This window comes from Petromyzon marinus, chromosome 39 (assembly GCF_048934315.1).
Source record: "Petromyzon marinus isolate PM22_M1 ecotype Great Lakes invasive population chromosome 39, UKy_Petmar_22M1.pri1.0, whole genome shotgun sequence".
Taxonomy (NCBI): Eukaryota; Metazoa; Chordata; class Hyperoartia; order Petromyzontiformes; family Petromyzontidae; genus Petromyzon; species Petromyzon marinus.
This window is the reverse complement of record NC_133705.1, coordinates 4,001,154-4,026,492: the sequence shown is the minus strand read 5'-3', so window position 1 is coordinate 4,026,492 and position 25,339 is coordinate 4,001,154. Positions and strand designations below refer to the sequence as shown.

At 47.5% G+C, this 25,339-nt stretch overlaps 1 protein-coding gene across 4 annotated transcripts in view; it reads right to left on the bottom strand.

Annotated features, from left to right (window-relative positions):
* LOC116950413 (polyhomeotic-like protein 2) overlaps nucleotides 1–25,339 on the bottom strand; it is an 85,592-nt gene that overhangs the window by 10,569 nt on the left and 49,684 nt on the right. For all 4 annotated transcript variants that reach the window (XM_076072828.1, XM_076072827.1, XM_076072829.1 and 1 more), the window contains 8 exons: nucleotides 24,418–24,805; nucleotides 22,712–22,768; nucleotides 21,322–21,689; nucleotides 18,975–19,337; nucleotides 18,150–18,294; nucleotides 1,564–1,856; nucleotides 929–1,202; nucleotides 374–491 (listed from right to left, as the gene is read on the bottom strand). In XM_076072828.1, coding sequence (XP_075928943.1) covers nucleotides 374–491; nucleotides 929–1,202; nucleotides 1,564–1,856; nucleotides 18,150–18,294; nucleotides 18,975–19,337; nucleotides 21,322–21,689; nucleotides 22,712–22,768; nucleotides 24,418–24,805 — 2,006 coding nt within the window. The remainder of the gene's footprint in view (nucleotides 1–373; nucleotides 492–928; nucleotides 1,203–1,563; nucleotides 1,857–18,149; nucleotides 18,295–18,974; nucleotides 19,338–21,321; nucleotides 21,690–22,711; nucleotides 22,769–24,417; nucleotides 24,806–25,339) is intronic.

The following is a 25,339-nucleotide window of genomic DNA, read 5'->3' as shown; positions in this document are numbered from 1 at the left end:
TTGACTAATAGTAGGAAGTTTACTTTTTTTGTTAAGCCATGGGAAGAAACTGCAGAACCTGAAGGAAATTGATGCAGAACAGGGGGCATAACATACAAACTCTACACAGAAAGGGTTATTTTGACCATACTTCACCACAGCTGGTCAATGGCCGGGTTGGCATATTGTCACAGAAGGGAAATCAATAAAGTTGTATAAAAAATGCAGCAATTAAGGTAGGACAATAATTATCACGATGACATCACCTTCACCCCTCTGCTGCAAGCTCCCATATGTATGGGCAAGCATAGTTTTTGTTAATCCCCTACTGGGATGGGGGCGGCCTCCCCATCTGGCCACGTCTGATTTGTGCGGGAGGGGGGGGGGCACTTACCGCTTGGCACAGACCATGGAGCAGAAGCGTTTGGAGCGCTTGAAGGTGTTGTAGAAATCCACACGCCCACAAAACTCGCACTTCAGCAGACGATCGTGGACTATGGTTCGAGGGGGCTCTGTTGGTGGGGGGGTGAAGATTAAGGTTGCACTACACATGCCCACTCGAATACACACATACCAAAACACAAACACACAAAGATCCCCCTTATAGCCTAAACAGACTGTTGGTACAAGTTCTGTTTGCGAGCATCTATGAAGGCCGGCATGGCACACAACAGGGTGGGTGGCCAACGCAACGCCCGGCTGCCTTTGTCTCCCGAGTGGTAATGTTTTAACACACCGCACCAGGTTCTCAATTGAGGCTAAGTAGACCTCGGCGAGGAGGCCCAGGACCAGTTCAGATCATCGTCACTGTTGCTGACCATGAGCGGGAATTGAACTCGGGTCGCCGGGTTCGTAGCGCAGCGCGCTAACTGCTACACTGCCGCTCCCCACGTATACTAAAATCCACACTCATACAGACACACCCACTCGCATCCACACGCCCCCTCACCTCTCCCCGCCTCCGCTCCATCAGAGTCACTGTTTTCTGACCGACGCCCTTCTCCCCCCCGCTGCTGTTCAGTCCCGGCTGCAGCTGCGGCAGCTGCAGTGGCGGCGGGCGTCTGTATATGAAGCTGCTGCAGCTGGTGGCGGATGTGCGCGTGCACTGCGTGTGTCTGTCTGGTGGCAGCAGCAACGACAGCGGCTGCTGGCACTGACGATCCTGAGCGAGGGGCGAGCGGCTTCTTGGCATTCTTGTCGGAGATAACGGTCTTGCGCGCAACCTGCACACGCAAGGGGTACACGCACCCACACACAGCTATTCATAGGCACGCACACACGCACAGCTATACAAAGACACACTCACGGATAATCTTCACTGGTGTTGGCTGTGAACAGGAATCGAACTCGGGTCGCTGGGTTCGCAGTGCAGCGCACTAACCTCTACACTACATACATACACAAACATACACAGGGCCTTTAATGTAAAGGTTTTCATTAGTTTAACAGCTAGTAGCAGGTCTTTTCAGCGAGCCGGACCAGGCCTCTCCCCCATTAGTTGGGCGAGCCGACGTTTTACAACACTCACTGGGTAGAGGAGTAAGCAGGCTCAGAGCTCCTTCAGTAATGAACCACTGTACTCACGGGGAATGGCTCCGAGCCTTCTTGGATGACAAATCCCTCGATGACGTGGGTAAGAATCTGAGGTTTGACAATGGCCTGAGGTGGTCTTCCATCTCCTCCACCACCACCACCACCTCCTCCTCCTCCACCACCTCCGCCGCCGCCTCCTCCTCCACCACCACCGCCGCCACCGCCCAGGTGACCGCCAGGGGTCGTGATCTCCGACCCGCTGACCCCTTGACCCGTAACCCCGTTAGGCCCGCCGCTGGCTCCAGAGGTCGTCTGAGTCGAGGTGGTGCTGGGCTCCACTTTGTCTGTGCGCAAAAACAACGGAGGCGACGGTTAGCGAGCACCTATTAAGGGCGGCAGGGAACATGTGTGAGTAGGGCGCAGGAAGGTGAGGATACATGGCTTAAAAGTGAGTCTCAAGTTCAGGATACACACATTGAATCGTGCCACATAAGAATGAATATTACATCCACATGAGACCGAACGTAAGAGACAGACAACATGGATGGGACAGTATAAATGTTCCCTTCAGGCTAATGGACAAAACAAGACAGGACATGTGAGACACTACATATGTGCGACTACCGGTCACAGCTAACATCAGTGATGAATGATATCTGAACCTGGAATGGGTCCCCTATCCACCAGTGTAGTCCCTGTGACCAGTGCGAAGTGTGGTGTGACTGACTCATGGCGAAGTCTTCATCCAGCAGTGGATTGACAAAGGGCTGCTGCTTGTAAAAAAAAAATGTACTATACGTATGCATACAGTACAACGTTGCATATTTGACTTGCTGGGGACTGATGTAGTATGGGTGGATATGTCAACAGCTCTGAGATAACATGAAGATCTATAGAAATTATAAATCATGGTCAAAATTTGGAAAGTTTGAAAATTATCCGCAAATTTACTTCAGTTGGAATATAGTCATCATTGCCCAATACTACAAAGAAATTTGTCAGGACCCTCCTGAAAAGGAGTCTTGAGATTCAGTAAGGCTTTACTGGGTAGATAATAATCATGACAAAAGAGTTACACAATGCACAAGCCGGATGATTGGACGAAAATAAAGCGCAAACCGCTTTAAACGCGGTTAAACGCTTGAATGTTCTTTACAAGCAAGTGAATGTATGCGAGATTAAGAACTCATTACTGCTGTGCGTGACAAGGTGCAACTTGTGAATATCTTATAGAAAATGACAACTACACCCGTGCACAAACACGACAACCGTGTCAATTGGCCTGGGTGGATATGTGGCGGTGGGATATGCAACGCCGCCGTATTGTACTTCTAAATCCCGCAGGTTATCTCTCACGAGTCACTCGTCAACACCGCTCTCATCCACACAAGTCCCCCCCCCCCCACCAACCAAACTACGGTTTCCTGAAAATAAGCTTTTACAAACAGCAACGGCCACATGTTCTCCATGGGGAGGATGTTGTCGTATTCGTGGTGTCTCCTGGGTCATTTTCCCCAAACCAGACACCAAGCTTGAGCCATGTTTTGATGGATGCCCCTATGCACCATTCCCATTCTGCTGTAATGTGCACTGATGCCTACTTTACTGGGGGCAATATTGGCACTTAAAATAAAGATTGATTGATTGAGGCTGAGCTTCGGAATGGGACACACAAGGCAGCTATGACGTTTGGTAGCTATAAATGATACATTTTAATGTTATTATCATCATGATACAGTCACGCAGACCAGCCTAAGATCATTCTCATTACTGCTGCTGGTCGTGATGAGCTGTGCCTTTTGACTAATCTCCTTAGAAATCTACCTCCTCAGGTTTCAAGTACAGTAAAACCTTGGATTGCGAGTAACTTGGTCTGCGAGTGTTTTGCAAGACAAGCAAAAATTTTAAGTAAATATTAATTTGATAAACGAGCGAGGGTCTTGCAATACGAGCAGGTACATATACGCCTTGTCTGTCGAGCGTCACGTGATCACAACTGATATACGACGAGTGATTTGATATACGAGTGCTTTGGATTACAAACACGTTTCCCGAACGAATTATGCTCGCAATCCAAGGTTTTACTGTATTTGGTTTTAACCAGCTAAGAACTCAAGAAACCAGGAAGAGTTTCATTTGCAAGAGTAACCTGGGGCATTAGTTTGCCAATAGGGAGTGCTGATTGGTGCCGCATATAATCCGAATTGAGTCATTCGTCTCATAATGCCTAAGTTGGTCCCATGGGTCTTGGATGTTTACACTCAACATGTATAAAAAAAACTAAAGATTTATGAATCACATCGGAAAATTATTGTTTTTCATCACGTAAAAAAAAACAATTAATAACAGCTGGATGTTTGATAGTTTTTCACTATTGCCAGTAGAGTTGTTGTAGTACTCCATTATTTATAGACAATAACAGACAGACTGGTCTCCGATGGGGTCTTCACACAGTTTGCTAAAAGATTGGCTCTCTGATGGGATATTTAGACAATTGACTAACAGACTGGTCTCCGATGGGATCTTAAGATAATATAATGACAGACAGGTCTGTGACAAGGGTCTCTAAACAATAATAGACTTACACACTTGCTGCCTGATAAGATCTCTAAATGATAATATACAGACCATTTTCGGATGGGAGGCATTACATAAAAGGTGAGCAGATGGGTCTCTGATGGGGTCTCATGACAACACGGAGACTTGCCGATCCTCGCCAACAATTACAAGAGTGAAATAAAAAAAATACAGCAACAAACACAAAACAAAGCAATTGCACAATTTCAAATGGACCCACCCCATCACCACCCTGGGACAAACCTGCACTTTCCTAGCGCACACTGTCGGTCCTAAGCGTTACAGCACAAAAGAGACGCCCAAACAAAGGGACGTCATTGAACGAAAAAAAAAACACAAATCTTCTGGAGCAGCAGGAGCAGCGATAGCACCAACCCCGCAGAGTTGATGGGCGGGAGGGGGGCACAGCCCCACCTCTGCCCACCGCTTCCCCCTTGAAGGGTCAGTACTCCATTTCTATTCTAAATTCTAATAATCAGTGGAAACTCACATTAGTCAATAATACTACCCTTAAAAGGATATGAAATAAAAACGATAGGCCATGTTTTGGACGATGGCCCTTCTTCACAGTAGAGATGATCTCAATTGTCTTTGCGCACCACTGCCCATGCGGTATCACAAAACTAAATTTGACAAAATCTTGGCACAATAACATCCAAATACATACACACACATGGGGTGAGCATAGCAGAGCCGAACCCACAAAATTATATCGTATCGTTACTCATTCTGCTTCGCATTTTAATTAGTTTAACGTTAACTGTGTCGTGTACCCCTCCCCACCCCCCCCCGAATTGTCAAATGCCCCCCACACACCCCAACTTCACTTTAAACAACAAGGTCTCGCTATACTACAGGGTTGAAGAGCACCCACCTCCAAGAACAGAACCATGGATCCGCCGGCCAACAACCGGCGCCAACACCGCCAGACTCCTCATTCAAAGGCTCTTCCACAGCGGTGGCTGTCAGAGCTGCGCGTGGGTGGTCTCCTGCTGTTTGCTTCGTTGGGTAAATAATTATTTTGTTGTTATCGTCGCCGTTCATCCGACACAGTGGTGGCCAGAGTCTGTGAACTCACCAACTCACAAAATGTAGCAAAAGCGTCGACGGTGGAGAAACTTGCGTGGGGGAAGGGGGGGGCGGTCAGTTGTTGCTCCCTGTCAAATTAACCGGTCGTGGTTTTAGAATCTGACTTTGCGCGCCGTATATTTTCTTAGGTTAATGGTCTCAAGAGGCGGCTCCTTCCAGAATTGGTCAAGCAGGATTTAAAAGTCGGGTTCCAAAGGCGACGACGAGGCTAAGGCATTTCATGACGAGGGAGTGATAAACTCGGCGCTAAAATTCTGCTGAAGGCTCCGTTCCCTCGCTCATTTTAAACGCGTCAATCCTGGCAGGAACAAACTAACGACCAATTTCATCGCCACCGCTCAGAGGAAGATGTCAACAATGCCTGTTGGACCTTGTTCCCTATTACACTTTCTCTTTCCATGCGACGACACAACTTACAAATGAACAAAACGGCCAGCCAAGCCGGGAGCAAAGAAGTTGCTGCAATTCAATACAAATGCTTGCCTTCACGGCTTAATTTTTTTAGGAATAACAATGTCTTCAACATCTTCTTGTAAAGGTTCTATTTGATACAATGTTGTCTTGCACATGTGACAAAATGAAAATCGATTCAGCCAGCACGACGAGCTCTCAGCAATCACCACTTTGGCAAAACAAGTTTTTTTTTTATCTTTCCCCGAGTCTTCTTTTGTGGACACGTTTCCGACATCCGAGTTTTGTGTTCTGTCCTACCGCTAGTTCTCCATCATCTGCAGTAAATAAATTGTTTCTCAACCTGTGTCACTGTGGCTCGCTTTGTATCGCCAAGCAAGTGACTCTTTCCAAGGGATTCAAAACCACGCTCGCCCGCTCTGTCGCAACAATGGGGTCGGTGAGCGCACGCTGCGAGGCAGGCTCAGATGTCGCCGGTGTTCACCGCCACCCACCCCAACCTCACCATCGTCCCAGAGACAAGCAGCACCTTCTCAAACGACGACGACGACAAGGAAGACATAAACGAAGAGGCGAAGCGTGGCTTGCAGGGCTTCTGGCACGAGCGACAGCCCAACAGATGGGTGGAGAAAATGAAAGGAAAACAAAGCAGGCAAACAATAAATAAATAAGTAATGCTGCCCCCTTTCCTTCCTCCGATGGTGACACGCTGGAAATTTGGCAACTTGAATCCGATTTGCTGAATTTTCTTTCCACAAGTTCTCTCTTTGGCGAGATGCGGCTGGAAGCGAGGAAGGTTACTGAAAGACGCAGGATTTGAGAAAATCAAGCGGAGAATTCTTTGGCGACAGCGAGCAGCATGCGGCAACGAGGCGAAGGCTTCACCGTTGAGCCGCCACAAATGCGCTCGATTCTTGACATCACGGCCGTGATATCCTGCACGTGCATTTTAAAGCAGTGCAGCAATTTTTCTGTACATACGGCCGTCCGGCAAAAACCAAATGAAAAACAAAACAAAAACTCACGCATAGGTTTGGAACGGCATCCAGAAACAGAACTTGGTGGGATGAAGCCACGCGTTCGTCAAGGAGGAGGCGGCAAGGCTTGCTTGGGGGGAATTGTGCGAACAGAGAAAAAAAACGCTCGAAAAAATAACGACGTAATCTTGGGCTGGCCTGTTCAAAATTTCCCTGTTAATACGCTGCTCGTTTCATTGGTTCAGCGCAACTCCAGAAACACTCCCGAGCGCGACAATTGCCGTGGCGATTGTGACTGCCAACGCCACGTAAAGGCCGGTTTTATGATCGCTTCTCCCTGTGACACACCAACCCACCCGCCCCCTCTCCCGCCGGCTCGCCAACCCGACCGCCTGCCTGCCCTGAAAAGCCAGATGTCTGCCTTTGTGAGCCTTTGCTCACTCACCCACTCCTGCCCCCAACACCAGAACCCATCCCCCAACACTGACCCCCCCCCACCTCGCCCAACTCAGGACCATGCTTGTTTTTTTGTCCTCCCCTGACAATCAGTACAGCCACTCCTGCTGCTATTACTACCACAACCGCTGCTGCTACTACCGCCAACAGCGTTTACACAACAACTACCAGTGCAATCCACCGAACCAGTGTTACCATAAACCGCCAGTATTTACCACAACCACCACCAATACAAGTGCTATCACAACCACACGTGCTACCATCAGTACTTCCGCATCCACAATCCAACTTACTACCACAACTACCAGTGTTGCCATAACTACCGCTGGCAGTGCTACCACCACCACGATCACATAAATACGCACAAGATTACGGTGTAACATTGCAGACTTCTGGGTGAAATACTGTTAGTGAACATTCATAATAAAGGTTTTTGGGTTAGATCGCGTGTATTTATAAATGTGTCGTAACCCTCCACCACCCGACACGGCCAATCAGCAAAAAAGTGTCACGTTGACAAAAGACAAATAATTCACTACTTTAGCCCACCGGTGTGTTGAAGAGTGAATCCACATTTACAGTTTGAGTATGACGTTTCGCTGGTAAATACATCCATTAGTCAACGTGACACTTTTTTGCTGATTGGCCGTGTCGGGTGGTGGAGGGTTACGACACATTTATAAATAAACGCGATCTAACCCAAAAACCTTTATTATGAATAATATTGGTCGCGAAAGCCTACGTGTTAAACTGTTAGTGAACATGTATTAATACATGTGCACTCCCTGACACTCAAGACACACAATCAACGTACATTACATACACATATAAAATACGTTCACATACGTACTGCACATACTTGCATATATGGGCATAAATTTGATATACAGACCAAAGTCAATCCACTCGTGGATAAAGGCCTCCCCGTGCTGTGCCGGTCAAGGGGGTTGTTTGACCATACTTCCACTCATAGTTACCAAACCCCACACATACCACAACAACTATGTTTAACCATATAGGTTGCTGGATAAGTGTTGAAGGCAAGCAGCTATACACACACACACAACATACACACACACGACCCTCCATTACATCCCCAACAGACACACCCATATTATTAGCAACCCAACATACAGAAACGCATATAATGTACAAACATACATGTATATACTTTTATTACACACAATACATACACACAAAAATAGCATGCTATATTTCCATGACAAAAACACACGCACACAAGCACATATGCTTAAAATACACACACACAAAGACCCCATGTAGCCTTTAACAGACTGCTAGGGCACGAATTGCGAGCCAAAACCTATTAAGGCACACTAGGGGGCTTGTGTGGCCAGCACCATGCCTGACCACCTTTGTCTCTCCAGTGCTAATGTTTTACACACTACACCAAGCACTCATTTAAGATTGAATTCAACTTGGTGGAAGCCGTGGACCAGTTCAGATATTCCCCGCCACCGATGTGAGCCGTGGCTGGGAATAAAAATCAGGTTTACTGGGTTCGCAGCACAGTGCGCTAACCACTGCGCCACTGATCCCCACAGAACACATGTTATACATATTACCCATACAAACACGACCACTACACACACACAAAGAACCTTTGTGTAACCTTAGAGACTGTTGGGTTATGTGTTGTAAGGAAGGACCTATTCACACGCCACGAAATGTATACACGGCACATTACAGCCGCAAATATACACGACATACACAGATACCACACACACTCAATACACACCAAACATCGCTAACACTACACACAACACGCACCTAATGCATACCCAACACACAAAATACACACAACACACAAAACCAACACGTGTGTTTTGTCCTTAATGGGTGCTTGCTAGCACAACTTGTCATCAACACTCTGCAAGGCTATACAGGGGAACTTTATTTTGTATCCTGTATGTATGTTTGAGGAGTGGTGGTGCAGTGATTAGCACACCGTATCACGAACCCGGTGATACGAGGTCAGATTCCATTTGTTTCTGCTCCAACCAAGGATTTTTGTCCAAGCTTCCAGTCAACCTTTGCTCCGGGGGGGGGGGAGGTTCACTCCTCCTCTGCTGCTCCTATTCTGGAACTCCCTTCCCCTAGCCATCTGTGCTCACGGTTCCCTGCCCCTGTTTAACTCTAGGCTCAAGGCCTTCATTTTCTCCTCTGCCTATGACAAACTGCCTCTCTCTCTACAAAACAAATGTTGCCCACGGTTTCTGTGGAGCATCTTGAGATGCAATTTCATTTAGATACTAGGTAAATGCAAATTGTTTCGTGGCATGAACATACATTGTAAACCATTACAGTACCCACACACACGCAATGCAAGGCAGGATCCTCCCGCAGAGCAGGCGGTCGATGCATGGCGTTGGGATGAAAATAATGGCAACAGGTGTTTGAGCACAAAATCCCCTGAATCAGTCATTAGCTCCTCCCGTAGTCACCCAGCATCCAAGGCCACACTCATCACCACCCTAACCTAACCATCAAATCTCCTCCCATCACCCATTATCACCCATCAACACACATTACCCATGACTACTCCCACTTTACCGCCCACCACCAAGCTCCTCCCACCAACCCCCTGCCCCCCTCACAAAGACACAAAGACCGAGGCTCCCATTTCCACTCTGGAGACGGCAGGGGCAAGTACTGTTAGCGAGCACCCATTAAGGCAAATATTCCATTGTGGAGTGCTTTTGTGTTGTCATGATACGTGGGTTTCAACTTCAAATTCAAACACGCATGAGGTGGGGAGCTCTTCGCCATTGTCAGCCCTCAGCCCGTGGTGGAAATTCTACATTCCCGTGATGGGAGCCAGACTGTCCACATGAGAATTGTGGACCTTCTCCACAGAGTGGTGGTATACACCTTTTATCAAAAACAAGGAGATGCTGCTGATTATGATGCTGTAATTATGTTGGTGTCCTGAGATGTACTGCATGGGAGGTGTGGTATTAATAAATTATGATTCCTGCTATTATTTGGTAATGATGTTGCCTTTGTTGATGATGTAGAAGCGGTTACTAATAATGCTACTGCTTTTCCTGAAAACGCGGCTGATAATGCTCTTGCTGTGACTATTAAATATAAATGATGATTATGACGACGTCTTTGTTGGCAATGACAATGCTGTAGTTGCTGCTGATGATAGAGGAGGTGGATGCCCAACCCAGATTTGAACTTTAGACCTTGCGAATGAAAATCACATGCTGTGACGACGCATCGGTGTTACTCTTTGTCAGTGTCACCATCAACTGGACTTCATTATTCTTTACATTTAGCAAATTTCCCACGTGCCAAATAATGTTAACCTCATTTGTATTCATTGTTTTACCTATCAAAGTGGTATATATCTGTGCCATTGGAATTGTGTTAGCAAATTTCCCACGTGCCAAATAATGTTAACCTCATTTGTATTCATTGTTTTACCTATCAAAGTGGTATATATCTGTGCGATTGGATTTGTGTTTCTCCTTGTGAACTATTACGAAGGCACTGACGGCATTTGTACATTTACAATAAAAAAAGTCACATATCGAATGGTTTATCTGTACATTTTAATACATAATCACAAATCCGACTTATTCATACATCCGTCAATAGCGAGTAATATATGCAACATTGTACCCTCTATAAAATTGGAGTAGTCATCATCATTAGCCATGGTCAATCCACTGCTCGATTAAGGCCTCTCCACTTTCGCCATCATGCATGGTACTGAAATGCCACAATCCATCGAGCTTCTGTCAGAGCCAATCTTATCTTTGGTATTTTCACTCATTTAGCTGCCATTATATCTCCAGTCTCATCCAGCAGCCATCATTCCATTGCGCCATGATGTGTTCTGCGAAAACCCACTTTTCTTTACAGCCGATACCAAGTCTCTGATTTGCATTTGTCCTTTGATCCACATGCTCTTCTTTCAGTCTCTTAGTGTAATTCCAAGCATTCACCTCTCATCATGATTCTTTGTACAATGTTCAACCTTTTGTTCCAATGCCTTTGTCAGTGTCCACGTTTCTAATCCATGTCACAGTAGAGGCAATATGCACTTTGTGGAAATCATTCCTCGTAAGGAAAAATGTTTTTTTTCCCGTAAGATTGTCTTTACCAAAATCACTATATCCAGCTCTTATTCACCTCTTTATATCGTATTAATCCTGATCCGCATTCGAGGAGTAGCAGACCATTTCATCAGGTGAGAACCCACTGAAATTTCACGTCTCTTTTGCAACGGTGACAAGGGTAGGAGGCAGTTATTAAACCATGTCTTTATATATACAGTATACTTAGACTGTTTACAAAGACAGACATCCTCATGTAGCCTCAAAGACTCGTGGGAAAGTGCTGTTAGCTCGCACCTATTAAGGCCAGCAAAGTACACAAAGGGGTGATATATAAAGCACCACGCCTCATCTGCCATCGTCTTCCCAGTGCAGATGTTTACACCCCAATTCAGGTACTTTACTGTAAGCCAAGTGAACCTATGTCAGGCCTAGGACTGGTTCGGATATTGCTTGCTACTAATGTGAGCTGAAGCCTGGAAACCAATTTGTGTTTGCTGTGTTTGCAGCACAGGGTGTGAGACACCCCCAAAGTCAAAGATCCCCCGTATAGCCTCAATAGACTGGTGGGCAAGTGCTGTTAGCGAGCACCTATGAAGGAAGGCAACGGCACATGAGGGGTGGGTAGCCGGCACCATGCCTGGCCACCTTGAGACACCCCCACACATCTACCACCCTCTCACACGCACACACAAAAATATTGTCCCCTCACACACACACCCACTTCTCATACACACTCGCACACATACTCAGCACGCACAACCATGTGCTCACACCATCAGTCTCTCTCACACAAACCCAAAGATCCCCACAGTTGAGTGCTGTTAACAGGGTTCTTTAGCTGCACACTCTGGTCGCTGGGTTCATAGCGCAGCGTGCTAACCGCTATACTACTGCTTCCCACATACACAAACACTCACGCCTCCCGCCCAACACATACGGTATTGCCCCCACGAACTCCTTTTCATGAATAAAAATTCATTAGAACCAGAGAAAGCCAAGGCTCGGGTGGTTGTGCGGGCGTTCGTATGTGAGCATGTGTGAGTGAGCAGGTGTGAGTCTGCGTTTGAGTGTGTCAGTGCATGTGTGTGAGTGCGTGTGCACGCACGTGTGAGTAAGTAAGCGTGTTCGAGTCTGCGTTAATGCATGTGTACGGGTATATGTTTAAGTGGGAGCGGTAGTGTAGCAGTAAATGTGATTGCGCTACTAACCCGACGACATGAGTTAAATTCCTGCTCATGGCCATTAAAGAATGATGATTCTCTGAACCGGTCCTGGGCTTCTCCTAGGTCGCTTCAGGCTCAAAGGAGTACCTGGTGCGGTGTGTAAACATCGCCACTCGGAAGACAAAGGCGGCCAAACGTGGTGCTGGCCACCCACCCCCTTGTGCGCTCGCGAACAGCACTTGCCAAGTCTGTTAAGGCTATAGGGGGGATCTTTGTCTTTGTATGTGCATATGCGCATGTGTGCGGTGGAGCGACTATTATTCCTGCATCTGCTCCCAGCGTCACCACCACACGCGAGCTCTGAACCCCTTTGTGTGCCATGGGCATGCGTGCGTGTGTGTAGCGCAGAGGTGGGGTGTGGCAGTGTATTGGTTCGTGCACTGCACTACAAACACGGCGAGCAGGTTGATTCCCACTCACAGCTAACATCAGTGACCAATATCTGAATCAGTCCTGGGCCTCTCCTAGGTCGACGCAAGCCTTCTACAAATACCTGCTGCGGTGCAAAATAAAGTCGCACTTGGGAGACAGACGGTCAGGCATGGTCATGGCCACATCGCCATCGCATGCCACTGTATCAGCCTTCATAGGTGCTTGCTAACAGGACCTGCCCCAACAGCCTGGTGGCTACACGGGGCATCTTAGTCTTTCGTGAGTGTATAAACGTATGTTTGCCTATATACAGCATGTGTATGTCTGTGTGCGCGCGTGTGTTAGAATGTGTGTCAGTGGAAGAAGACACCCCCGGTGAGTGGCTGGCTGAAATGCCATCTGTTGAGGAAGTACTGAAGGCGATCCGGAGTCTGAGACCAGGAAAGGCAGCGGGCAGAGATTATCTCCCAAGCAAAATGCTAAGGGAGGGTGGCGTGTGTGTACAGACTGCCCTATATGACATCATAACAACAGTCTGGACCACTGGACGGGTTCCGCAGGATTGGAAGGATGCCCTGGTGGTCCCCCTCTTTAAGAAGGGGGACCGCACAGACTGTAACAACTACATGGGCATCTCACTCCTCAGTGTGCCGGGAAAGGTCCTGGCAAGGATTATTCAACATCGCCTTGCCAGGCACGCTGAGGAGAGGCTTGCGGAGCCCCAATGCGGTTTCAGGAAAGGGCGGTCCTGCACAGATGCCGTATTTTCTGTCCGTCTGCTACAGTAGAGGTGTAGGGAATTCCAGCAAGACCTACATCTCTGCTTTATTGACCTGGTCAAGGCCTATGATACCATCAGTAGGCCTGGGCTCTGGGTTGTTCTTCGTGCTTTTGGAGTCCCTGACCCTCTGCTCATGATCATTAAGGACCTTCATGATGGTGAGCGGGCCCGGGTAAAACTACGTGGCCGGGAGTCCGAGCCATTCCCTGTACCCCTTGGGGTGCGATAGGGATGTCCTCTGGCTCCCACATTATTTAACATCTATTTTGACCACGTAGTTCGTGAAGCCTTCAATAGCTGTACCGGGGGAATCTCCATATGGTACATATATAATGGGAGGCTGATCGATGCCCGGGTGCGGTCAACCACGTTATGTATGCCGATGATTTGGTAATAGCTGCTCATTCAGAGGAGGAGTTGGAGACGCTGCTGTTGATACTGGAGCATGCCACTAAGAGATGGGGCCTTACCATCAGCCCCAACAAAACTAAGCACCTGCCTGGGTATTTTGTACCATCGGACACTCCACCCCCCACAACTCCCAATCGGTGATGGGGCAGTTGTGGAGAGAGTGGAGAGTTTCCCATACCTGGGCAGTGTGCTTATGCCCGGCTCCAGTTTAACAGCAGAGGTCTCACTCCGAATCAGTCGAGCGGCAATATCTTTTCATCGGTTGCGTAACGCTGTGTGGAAGCTACCTGGTCTGTCGCTCCGCACTAAGCTTCAGGTCTTCTCGGCCACGGTCATTCCCTCCCTTCTCTACGCTTGCGAAACGTGGACCCCCCTAATGGAACATCTTCGCCAGTTAGAAACATTTAGGCTGGCCTGCCTATGATCCATCCTGGGTTTAACCAGACTGGATTGTGTGAGCAGCTCACAAATCCTTGAAAGATCTGGGCAAGGTCCATCGGTGAGCTCCTCCGGCGGGCAAGGCTGCGATGGCTGGGTCATGTAGCCCGCATGCCGAAACAGCTTTTGTTCGGCCGGATCGAGGGGGCTAAACGGGCGCGGCACGGGCTAGAGAAGAGATTGAGTGATGTGGTACAGGAGGACGTGGAGCTGAGTGGACTTGCCGATGACTGGTACCAGCGGTGTCAAGATCGGCCTCTGTGGAGGAGGCTCGTGAAGGACGCTACTGGGCAGTTGGAGGCAGTCGCCCTCCAACAACAACGGAGGGCGGAGGAGCGACGCTCACAACAACGAGCGGAGCGCCGGGTGGCTAAAGCACAGCAGGTTGGCACAGTAGGGGGCACAGGTGGTGCATCAGCCAGTCATCTCAGTCATCCGAGTCAGTCGACCCGTGGCACCTGGGTCTGCCCCGTGACCTGCCAGCAAGCGTTCGACACTTCACGTGGCCTCAAGATGCACATGGCCTGGCACAAGCGTCGTGGTGACGTCACCGCCACTTAGTGGCGAATGGCGGTTGTTGTTGTTGTTAGAATGTGTGTGTACATATGAGAGTATGCATAGAGAAGTTATTGTGTATCAGTGTTCCTTTGAACATGCATGTGAGTGCTTGTGTATGGAGGTGTATTGTCTGTGGGGAGCGATAGTGTAGCGGTTAGCGCGCTGCACTATGAACCTGGCGACCAGGGTTCGATTCCCGCTCACGGCCAACACCAGTGACGATTATCTGAACCGGTCCCGGGCCTCCCCTAGGTCGACTCAGCCTCAAATGAGTACCTGGTGCGGTGTGTAAACATCGCCACTAGGGAGACAAAGGCGGTCGGGCGTGGTGCTGGCCACCCACCCCCTCGTGTACCGTTCCGGCCTTCATAGGTGCTCGCTAACAGCACTTGCCCCTACAGTCTGTTAAGGCTATATGGGGGATCTTTGATCTTTGATTGTCTGAAAAAACAAACCCATCTACTGGATTGTGTCAGATGGTAACACCCGAGCTGTGTTGTGAACAATGGCAACGGGGGAAAGGCTGAAAGGCTGATGCTAATTAGCTGTTGGTGCTTACAGTCACCAGAGTGGTTAACGGGGGAACTGGAAGGATACGAGGGGCCCTCCCTCATTAAACTAATTACCAAAAAACGACGGAGAAAATCAACTAAGCCTGTGTCGGAGGCATTGAGGGGACCAGCGTCTGTAACGTCTTGTTGCCAAACCTCATATCGTGGAGCTAGGAGACTGAACCCCCCCTCTCAGGGTCCCTCCATAAATAACAGGCAATCACTAAGGCTGGCCATGTGGAACGTCCAAATGGTCGCAGGGGAAACGAGAGGCTGCTATTCCTCTTGGGACCTCCCTTGCCTGTATCAAAATATAACAAGAGGTTTTACCCTTTCTGGCAATAAAACAGGTGTTAAGATGTTAAAATACCTAACTGAAACCTTTTGCAAGGTTGCAAGGTTTCAGTTTGTCCCATGATGTAGCTGCTCATCCCATGCATCTCAATGTCCTGATAGTGTATTGTCTGTGTGCTGTTCACCTTTTGGCGTCCTCTGGTCTAACACTGTTTGAGGCTAGGCTCTAAAAGAAAGCTGTTTCCGGTGTGGACCAATCAGTTTCAAGGAAAATGCATCATCATATACTACCAGAGCATATTTTTGTTTGCATGTTCACCATAAGCATATGTGCTTAATACAGACATGATTCCTTTCAAAAGGTTTCAGTTTGGTGTTTTAACATCTGAACACCTTCATGATAAAAGGTTTTTGGGTTAGATCGCGTTATCTGTAAATGTGTCGTAACCCTCCACCACCCGACACGGCCAAACAGTAGAAAATGTGTCACGTTTACAAAGGACAAATAGTTCACTACTTTAGCCCACCGGTGTGTTGAAGAGTGAATCAACATCATTTAAAATTTGAGTACGACGTTTCGCTGGTAATTCCATCCAGCATCATCGGGCATTTCGGCAGAATGTTAAAGCCCTCACTTGCTCCCGGTCTTAAATAGAGCAGCAGGGTGACGTCATCATTTAACTCATTCAGGTGCAGTGATTTGAGGCGAAGGGGGGGGGGTATTGTAATTATATAATCGATTGGTAATCAGTCAATGGTTATTAGTCATGAGTTGTAGATTAGTAATTAGTTGTAGTGTGTGTTATTGTGATTATATGCTTCGTTAGTAATCCGTTAATTAGAATGTGTTTAACCCTATAAGGAATTATAGTATGTATTATTTAATAATACGCTTCCAAGCCGCACTAAGCCTGTAGCTGTCAGAGCGATTAAAGTTATTTCTATTTCAATCAATTGCAATGGATTCTCTAATTGTGTACAGTACACAAAATTCTAAAACTAGTATCTTGCACTAAAGAGGAATGATCTAAATTATCAACAGAAGGTGTATATCGGATTAATTGTTTATGTGGCAGATGCTATATTGGACAGACGGGAAGTAACATCAGCGTAAGACTAAAAGAACACCAAAGAGATATTAAATTATCTCAACCACCTGTCGGCAGTGGCAGAACATGCTTGTCAACAAGGACACTCAATTGATTTTGATACTGTTGAAGCGTTGTGTAAAACTAATTATTACTGGCAAAGACTAATTAGGGAAACCATTTAAATTGAGAGAAATAGAAATAACTTTAATCGCTCTGACAGCTACAGGCTTAGTGCGGCTTAGAAGCGTATAATTAAATAATACATATTACAATCCTTATAGAGGAAACACATACTAATTAACGGATTATTAACGTAGCATATAATCACAATAACACACATTACAACTAATTACTAATCTACAACTCATTACTAATCATAACCATTGACTGATTACCAATCGATTATATAATTATCGATTGGTAATCCCCCCCCTCCGCCTCAAAGCACTGCACCTGAATGAGTTAAATGATGGTGGCGCCCTGCTGCTCTATTTAAGACCGGGAGCAAGTGAGGGCTTTACCATTCTGGCGAATTGCCCGATGATGCTGGATGTAATTACCAGCGAAACGTCGTACTCAAATTTTAAATGATGATGATTCACTCTTCAACACACCGGTGGGCTAAAGTAGTGAACCATTTGTCCTTTGTAAAAGTGACACATTTTTTACTGTTTGGCCATGTCGGGTGGTGGAGGGTTACGACACATTTATAAATAACGCGATCTAATCCAAAAACCTTTATTATGAATAATATTGATTGCGAAAGCCTACATGTTAAACTGATCTGAACACCTGTTTTATTACCAGAAAGGGTAAAACCTATTCTCATGCTATTCCTCTGTCGGGATCTGCACTGGTACCACCGAGACCTCTATGGAATAAGAAGGTCCAGTGGATTGGTTCTAGCTCCAGTGACGATGAATGGTAGACAGCTCACCACTCGGGAAAGCATAACATCAGACAACAGGGAGTGGCCTTTTGTGTGAATAACAGAATGAAGAGGGCATGGACGCGTGGGTGTGAGGTGTGGGAAGCCGTGAGTCCCAGCCTATTATGGACACACCTCCCCATCAACACGAGGCAAGGGCTGGTGTTGACGTGGCTTACACCCCCCAAAAAAGATGAAGATGAGTAAGAGGGATGCATGGCAAGGTTATTTTGTGTCAAGTACCTTCTGCTGTGACCTGTCCCAGGTGCTGGCTAGAGCATTGGATTGATCATAGTTTGTGATCACGATGATCGTACGAGACTGTTGAATCATCATGGGGAGGTGGAGTGAATCATTGTACATGGTGCCAGTGGAGGACCCGGCCTCACCTGCGTGTGGCTGTCCATCCACGGGCCGCGGTGCCGGTGAGAGAGAGGGTGGGGATGGCGTGTGTGGCCGGCGTGATGGGCGCGCCTCACCGGGGGGACTACCCCGCCGCTCCCCGTTCACTTCCCCTGCCTTGGGGCCTTGGGGCTGTGCGAGACGGGGAGGAGGGCGGTGGCATTACTAGGCAGCGATCCTTCTTACGCGCAAAGACAAAGATCGCCCATGTAACTTGAACAGACTGTTGGGGCACGTGCTGCTAGTGAGTACCTATGAAGGCTGAGAAAGCACGTGGGGGATAGTGTTGCCAGTCCCGAAAACCACTCAAATTACATATGTATTCATGTGTGTGTATGTATTGCCACACACGCTTGTGTGTCATGCATATACGCCAAAGTGTGTGTCGTGTTTATCAGCAATGGTTAGTGCGCCGCACTACAAACCCAGCAATGCGGGTTCAATTCCCGCTCACGCCCAACACCGGTGACGATTTTGGGAATTGTCCTGGGCCTCCCCTAGGTCAACTTAGCCTCAAATGAGTACCTGGTGCGATGTGTAAACATCGACAAAGGTGGCCAGGCGTAGTGCTGACCACCCACCCCCTTGTGTGCCGTACAGGCCTTCACAGCTGCTCACTCACAGCACTTGAACCTACAGCTTGTTAAAGCTATAAGGGTGATCTTTGTCTTTGGTGTATATCAGCACACACTCACAATCATCTACATGCATTAGTGTGTGTGGTGTGTATCGGCACAATCCCTTGCGACTGGCTGTTTTGTTTAAGGTGTCAAGAGTGGTATTCCACAAAACCCCCACCCACGCTCACTCACCTCTCCAGAGCCAGCCGTCCCCGCCTGCACCACCTGCAGGTTCACCGCCGTCGTCTGTGGGGGCGGCAGCGTCGAGGTGGCGGCGACGGCAGTTGTGGATGAGGTGGACGAGGTGGGAGGGGCGGCACGTGGAGAGGAGTGTACGCAGGGGTGCGCTGTGTTTCTGGATGTCGTCACTCCCGAGGACGAGCCGGAGGAAGTGAACGAGGAGGAGGACGACGAAGCAGACGATGATGATGATGTCACTGCCGTTACTGTCATCGTCGAGTGGGGCTGGGCGCATGGGGTCGCGCAGGAGCTCGGGGAGACGAGGTGGTTCGCTCCGGAAGCCGATGACGACGATGATGATGTCGCGCCCACCACCTACACAGCGACCGAGCAGCCAAATCGCGTGAGTTATTTGGTTAAAAGAGAGGGGTACATACAGTGAGGGAAAAAAAGTATTTGATCCCCTGCTGATTTTGTACGTTTGCCCACTGACAAAGAAATGATCAGTCTATAATTTTAATGGTAGGTTTATTTGAACAGTGAGACGCAATAACAACAAAAATCCAGAAAAAACGCATGTCCAAAATGTTATGAATTGATTTGTATTTTAATGAGGGAAATAGTATTTGACCCCTCTGCAAAACATGACTTAGTACTTGGTGGCAAAACCCTTGTTGGCAATCACAGAGGTCAGACGTTTCTTGTAGTTGGCCACCAGGTTTGCACACATCTCAGCAGGGATTTTGTCCCACTCCTCTTTGCAGATCTTCTCCAAGTCATTAAGGTTTCGAGGCTGACGTTTTGAAACTCGAACCTTCAGCTCCCTCCACAGATTTTTTTATGGGATTAAGGTCTGGAAACTGGCTAGGCCACTCCAGGACCTTAATGTGCTTCTTCTTGAGGCACTCCTTTGTTGCCTTGGCCGTGCGTTTTGGGTCATTGTCATGCTGGAATACCCATCCACGACCCATTTTCAATGCCCTGGCTGAGGGAAGGAGGTTCTCACCCAAGATTTGACGGTACATGGCCCCGTCCATCGTCCCTTTGATGCGGTGAAGTTGTCCTGTCCCCTTAGTAGAAAAACACCCCGAAAGCATGTTTCCACCTCCATGTTTGACAGTGGGGATGGTGTTCTTGGGGTCATAGGCAGCATTCCTCCTCCGCCAAACACGGCGAGTTGAGTTGATGCCAAAGAGCTCCATTTTGGTCTCATCTGACCACAACACTTTCACCCAGTTGTCCTCTGAATCATTCAGATGTTCATTGGCAAACTTCAGATGGGCATGTATATGTGCTTTCTTGAGCAGGGGGACCTTGCGGGTGCTGCAGGATTCCAGTCCTTCACGGCGTCGTGTGTTACCAATTGTTTTCTTGGTGAGATCATTGACAAGATCCTCCCGTCTAGTTCTGGGCCGATTCCTCACCGTTCTCATGATCACTGCAACTCCACGAGGTGAGATCTTGCATGGAGCCCCAGGCCGAGGGAGATTGACAGTTCTTTTAAGTTTCTTACATTTGCGAATAATCGCACCAACTGTTGTCACTTCTCACCAAGCTGCTTGCCAATGGTCTTGTAGCCCATTGCAGCCTTGCATAGGTCTACAATCTTGTCCCTGACATCCTTGGAGAGCTCTGTGGTCTTGGCCATGGTGGAGAGTTTGGAATCTGATTGATTGATTGCTTCTGTGGACAGGTGTCTTTTATACAGGTTACAAGCTGAGAGTAGCAGCACTCCCATTAAGAGTGTGCTCCTAATCTCAGCTCATTACCTGTATAAAAGACACCTGGGAGCCAGAAATCTTTCTGATTGAGGGGGGGGGGGGTCAAATACTTATTTCCCTCGTTAAAATGCAAATCAATTTATAACATTTTTGACATGCGTTTTTCTGGATTTTGTTGTTGTTATTCTGTCTCTCACTGTTCAAATAAACATACCATTAAAATTATAGACTGATAATTTCTTTGTCAGTGGGCAAACGTACAAAATCAGCAGGGGATCAAATACTTTTTTCCCTCACTGTAAGTCCCACTGGCCCGTTACGGCCCACCCAAAAGGTCTGTCAAATACTTTTGGAGAGCCACACATAAGCACACACCAAAAATATTCCCATCTTGTATTCGATCAGTGCAGTTAAGATGCTTGCAGTGACCGATAAATATCGCTTGCAGAACATTTCAAGGTATGGCCGTGTGCCATATGAAATGAAGTCATGAGCCATTGAAATGAAGTCATGAGCCATGTATAAAATTAAGTTGTGGGTTGTATGAATTGAATATATCACGGGGCTGGCTCGGTCGCCCAACCCGGCTTGAAAACAATACGATGCAAATAGAATAATCATGCGAGTTGGGTGCTCACCTGAGTGGCTCCATACGCTTGTGCCGCTGGGGGCAGATGGGATCCGCTGGCCCCCATCACGGCACTCTGCTGTCTCTGACTGACGGTGCCAGCCACTCCCATCGCCACCTGCCCGGCCTGTACCGGTGCATGCTGGGAAAGCAATGCATGATGGGAACAGACGGCGGAAGCAGCGGCGGTGGTGGTGGTGGTAGTGGCAGCACTCTGTGACACGTGACTGGTCGCCTGATGCTGCTGTTGCTGATGCTGTTTGTGCTGCAAATGCTGTCCATGAAGAAGCTGCTGCTGTTGCAGCTGCTTGTGCTGCTGCTGTTGCTGTGTTTGAATGAGGTGATGCTGCTGTTGCTGCTGCATTGACGTATAGGTAGCTGCAGGGATAGTAACACGAGAGAACGTTAGGGAACGCAGTGAAACTTTGAACCAATTTAAAGGCCCAAACCTCAAAAGACCAACAGCTCTTATCAATGCATATGGGAGCATGTAGCAGAAGTATAAGATGCAGTTGTCATGAGAATTATTACCATGCCCAACTTCTAATGCTCGATGCCTTCACAATCTCGCACTGACCAGCACACTGAAGTATGGTCAAATAACCCTCACAACTGGCACGGCATGTTGAGGCCCTCATCCAGCACTGTAGCAGTTACAAGCGAATGCCTTAATTTAGCTATTTCAATGCTAAATTCTATGCTAATTCCTTTTAACAATGGGTGCCTCTGCGGATGTGTATGCTTTAACTTTTAACATAGCTATTTCTGTGACCAGTCACAAGCTAATCATTCAGCCTTTTCAATGCTAAATTTTATGCTAATTCCTTCCTCAAGGCTCTTTGTTCCTCTCACACAGCTTAAAAGCCGTGATCTGAACGTGGCTCTCTCACTCCAGCGCTGTCCTACCAGACAGTCTCGCTCCCTTCACCTGATGAAGGCCGCTTGTGTTGTGGCCGAAACGTCGTGAGAATATTATTGTGTTATTTTATTTTATCAATTTATTATTTTATTCTCATTCTACGTGACTTTACCGAAAGAACCAAAGAAGATGAATCATTGCAGTCACGAAAGCTTTAAATCGAAATTTAGTGCCGTACATGTTTTCAATATTTTCATTTGTGTATCTTTCATTGATGGGCGATGTTGCTATCTGTAAATCTCAATCGAGTTATTTGTAGGCATTTTTATTTGCATTGGGATGTTTGTCCAATACCAGTTACATTGTGTGTTCTTGCTTTTGAGCCCAATATAGTTTATTCAGAGCAGGTTACTGTTGTTCTAAGTGTATCGGAGTGTACAGCATAGGGCTAGGAGATGATGTTATTGTGGAAATTGTCAGTGTCGTATTTTAATTGAAGCACAGCTAAGCCCACTCGTGAGTTCCCTTCCCATTCACTCACTCGAGTTGATATGCAGCGTTCCGCGATCATTGGTGTTGAGCATCCAGTGCGGTCCTCCTGAAAATGACAATCGATTAATCTCTGACACAGTTAAAACCACATCTCAACACCGACAAGTCCCAATCATAAAACTCCACATTCATAGAAATGTTCCCACTGTGCACTTCTCAATATAATCCTAGTTCATCCAGAAAAACCTCGTCCTGCCAAGATTTCGAAAGGAGGGAGCGATATTGCCTGTGTGTAATTGAAATTGAGTAAATTGGAGGTCATTTTTTTTGCCGGAGAACCCCCGAGGAAATACATGGAGAACACGGGGAGGCCATACACTCTCCGTACAAAGAGGTGCCCGAGTTCGGAAAAGAACCCAGGCCCTTCTTGCTGTGAGGCACCAGTGTTACCACTGCACCACCCTGCTGCCCACAATAATAGTTCATTGGAGTAGAATGTACCTGTGTGGAGATTACATCCACCCAGCAGTAAGCAGAAATGTATATGTCCACTCAGCAGTATAAATGGGTAAAACACACAGTTAGTTGATTGGCAGAACATGTGAGGTTGGGTAAAGTGTAGGTACTCCCACTTCTTCAAAAGATGTATGGCCAGTGTGGAAGAGTAGGCAAAAATATATTCAGGAGAGGGGCTCCCTCGAACTCCCTCTAGTGGAGGCCCTTTCACCAGCAGTGGCGTGAGCAAGAAATTGCAGGGCTACACCTTTACCTTAAACTACATCCATGGCGAACACCAGTGGTGAGTGCTGCCTGAACTGGTCATAGCCCCCCACCTTCACTAATCCACGCCGACTAGTGTGGTGAAGTATGGTCAAACAACCCCAATGACCGACATGGCTAAGGGAGAAACTAATGCATTCAGCAGATTGACAAGGAGCTGTAAGTTATATTTGTTGTATTTATTTTATATGCAATTAGAATTTAACGTGTGGGAAAGCCTCACCGAGTCTCACAAACTCACGATGTGTTGTTGTGGAGCATCAAGAGTAAAAGCAAATATAAGGAGAACACTATTCTGTATCTCCACATATAAACATGTGTTCAAGTTTATCGGCCTATCGGGTTTTCAGGCCAATATTAACCAGCAACACTTTTTAATCAAGAAAACTTTGGGCTGGTTTCAACATTCTGAGTCTCATCTCCTTCCGTGTTCCCTCCTGTCATCTTCGTTCCCAATCTTCTCTGTCTGTCCCTCCTTCTCCCTGTGCCCTACTCCATTCCTGGTCCTTCTACCTCCTTGCTCCCCTCCACTGGAATAAACATCCCCTGTACATTAAGCAGTCCCCCCCTCTTTAACCTCCTTCCATTCCTCTCTTAAAGATTACCTCTTCACTATTGCTCATTCTCTTTCAGCCCCTCGCCACTTGCCATCCCTCCCCTACCCTTCAGTGATCCCCAAGTATCCTCTATCGCTGTCACTCATTCCTCAATCCATGTACGCCCCTGTCAACTACATCATTCAATTCTGGCATCGTTTTGTGAGCTATGTCAAGCACCTTGAGTGAAGGCACTTTATACATATAAGTTAGATTAAACAAATGCTGCAGGATTACCAGATATTATTGGTAAGAACACTGAATCTGAACTCAAGGTCCTGTTCAATGCATAAAAAAGCAATTTCGTATACAAAACCATTCCGCACTGCTGTGATATCAGTCTACCAAATACGTGGCTCACTGAGTCACCAGATGTCACCTGAAGTGATGGGCAGCAGTGGATACCCAGCCGCTGTCGCTGACCCAGCCACCGAGCCTGCCGCCATGCGTGCCGTCCCCCCTCGCCCGTCCCCGCTTCCCATCATGCCGTGCTGCTGCTGCTGCTGCTGCTGAGTCATGATGTTTGCCTGTAGGTCTCCTTTCTTGCCACAGTCGCCCATGAGCTCTGTGTGCCCACCCGATTTGGGAGACTTAGCCTGGTTGGTGCCGGGCAGGTGGGGCACACCCATGCCACCAGTGCCAGCGCCGACACCGCCGCCTCCGCCGCTGTTGATGTTGTTGCCACCGCTGGCCTTGAGAGGGACGCTCTGAGATGAAGCAATGCCGCTCAGACCCAGAGGCTGCCCCGCTGAGCGAGACACCAGGTTCTGATGCCGCGAAACACCGAGACATTAACGAGAAAAAAATCAATGGTACGCACACTCGGATTCTGTAACGCTTTCCGAGATGCGTTTGCCCTCAGAAGCAATTTAACGAGGGATAGCGAAATTATGTTGACGCCAACTGCGAGAGCAGACGTCACCCTGTAACGACAAGATCAGGAGAGGAGGCGCCTTTCCCTCCACTGCAGACAGATGGAGAGACAGGCATACGACTGAGAGACAGACACTGACGGAGGGACAGGTCCACTAACAGAGACACAGATGCAGAGATAGGCTTTTGATGGTCAAACTGGAATAATGGCATAACGATGGACATATGGACAGACAGGAATACAGCGAGGGAAACAAGCATTTGATCCCCTGCTGATTTTGTACATTTTCCCACTGACAAAGAAATGATCAGTCTATCATTTTAATGGTAGGTTTATTTGAACAGTGAGAGACAGAATAACAACAAAAAAATCCAGAAAAACGCATGTCAAAAAATGTTATAAATTGATTTGCATTTTTATGAGAGAA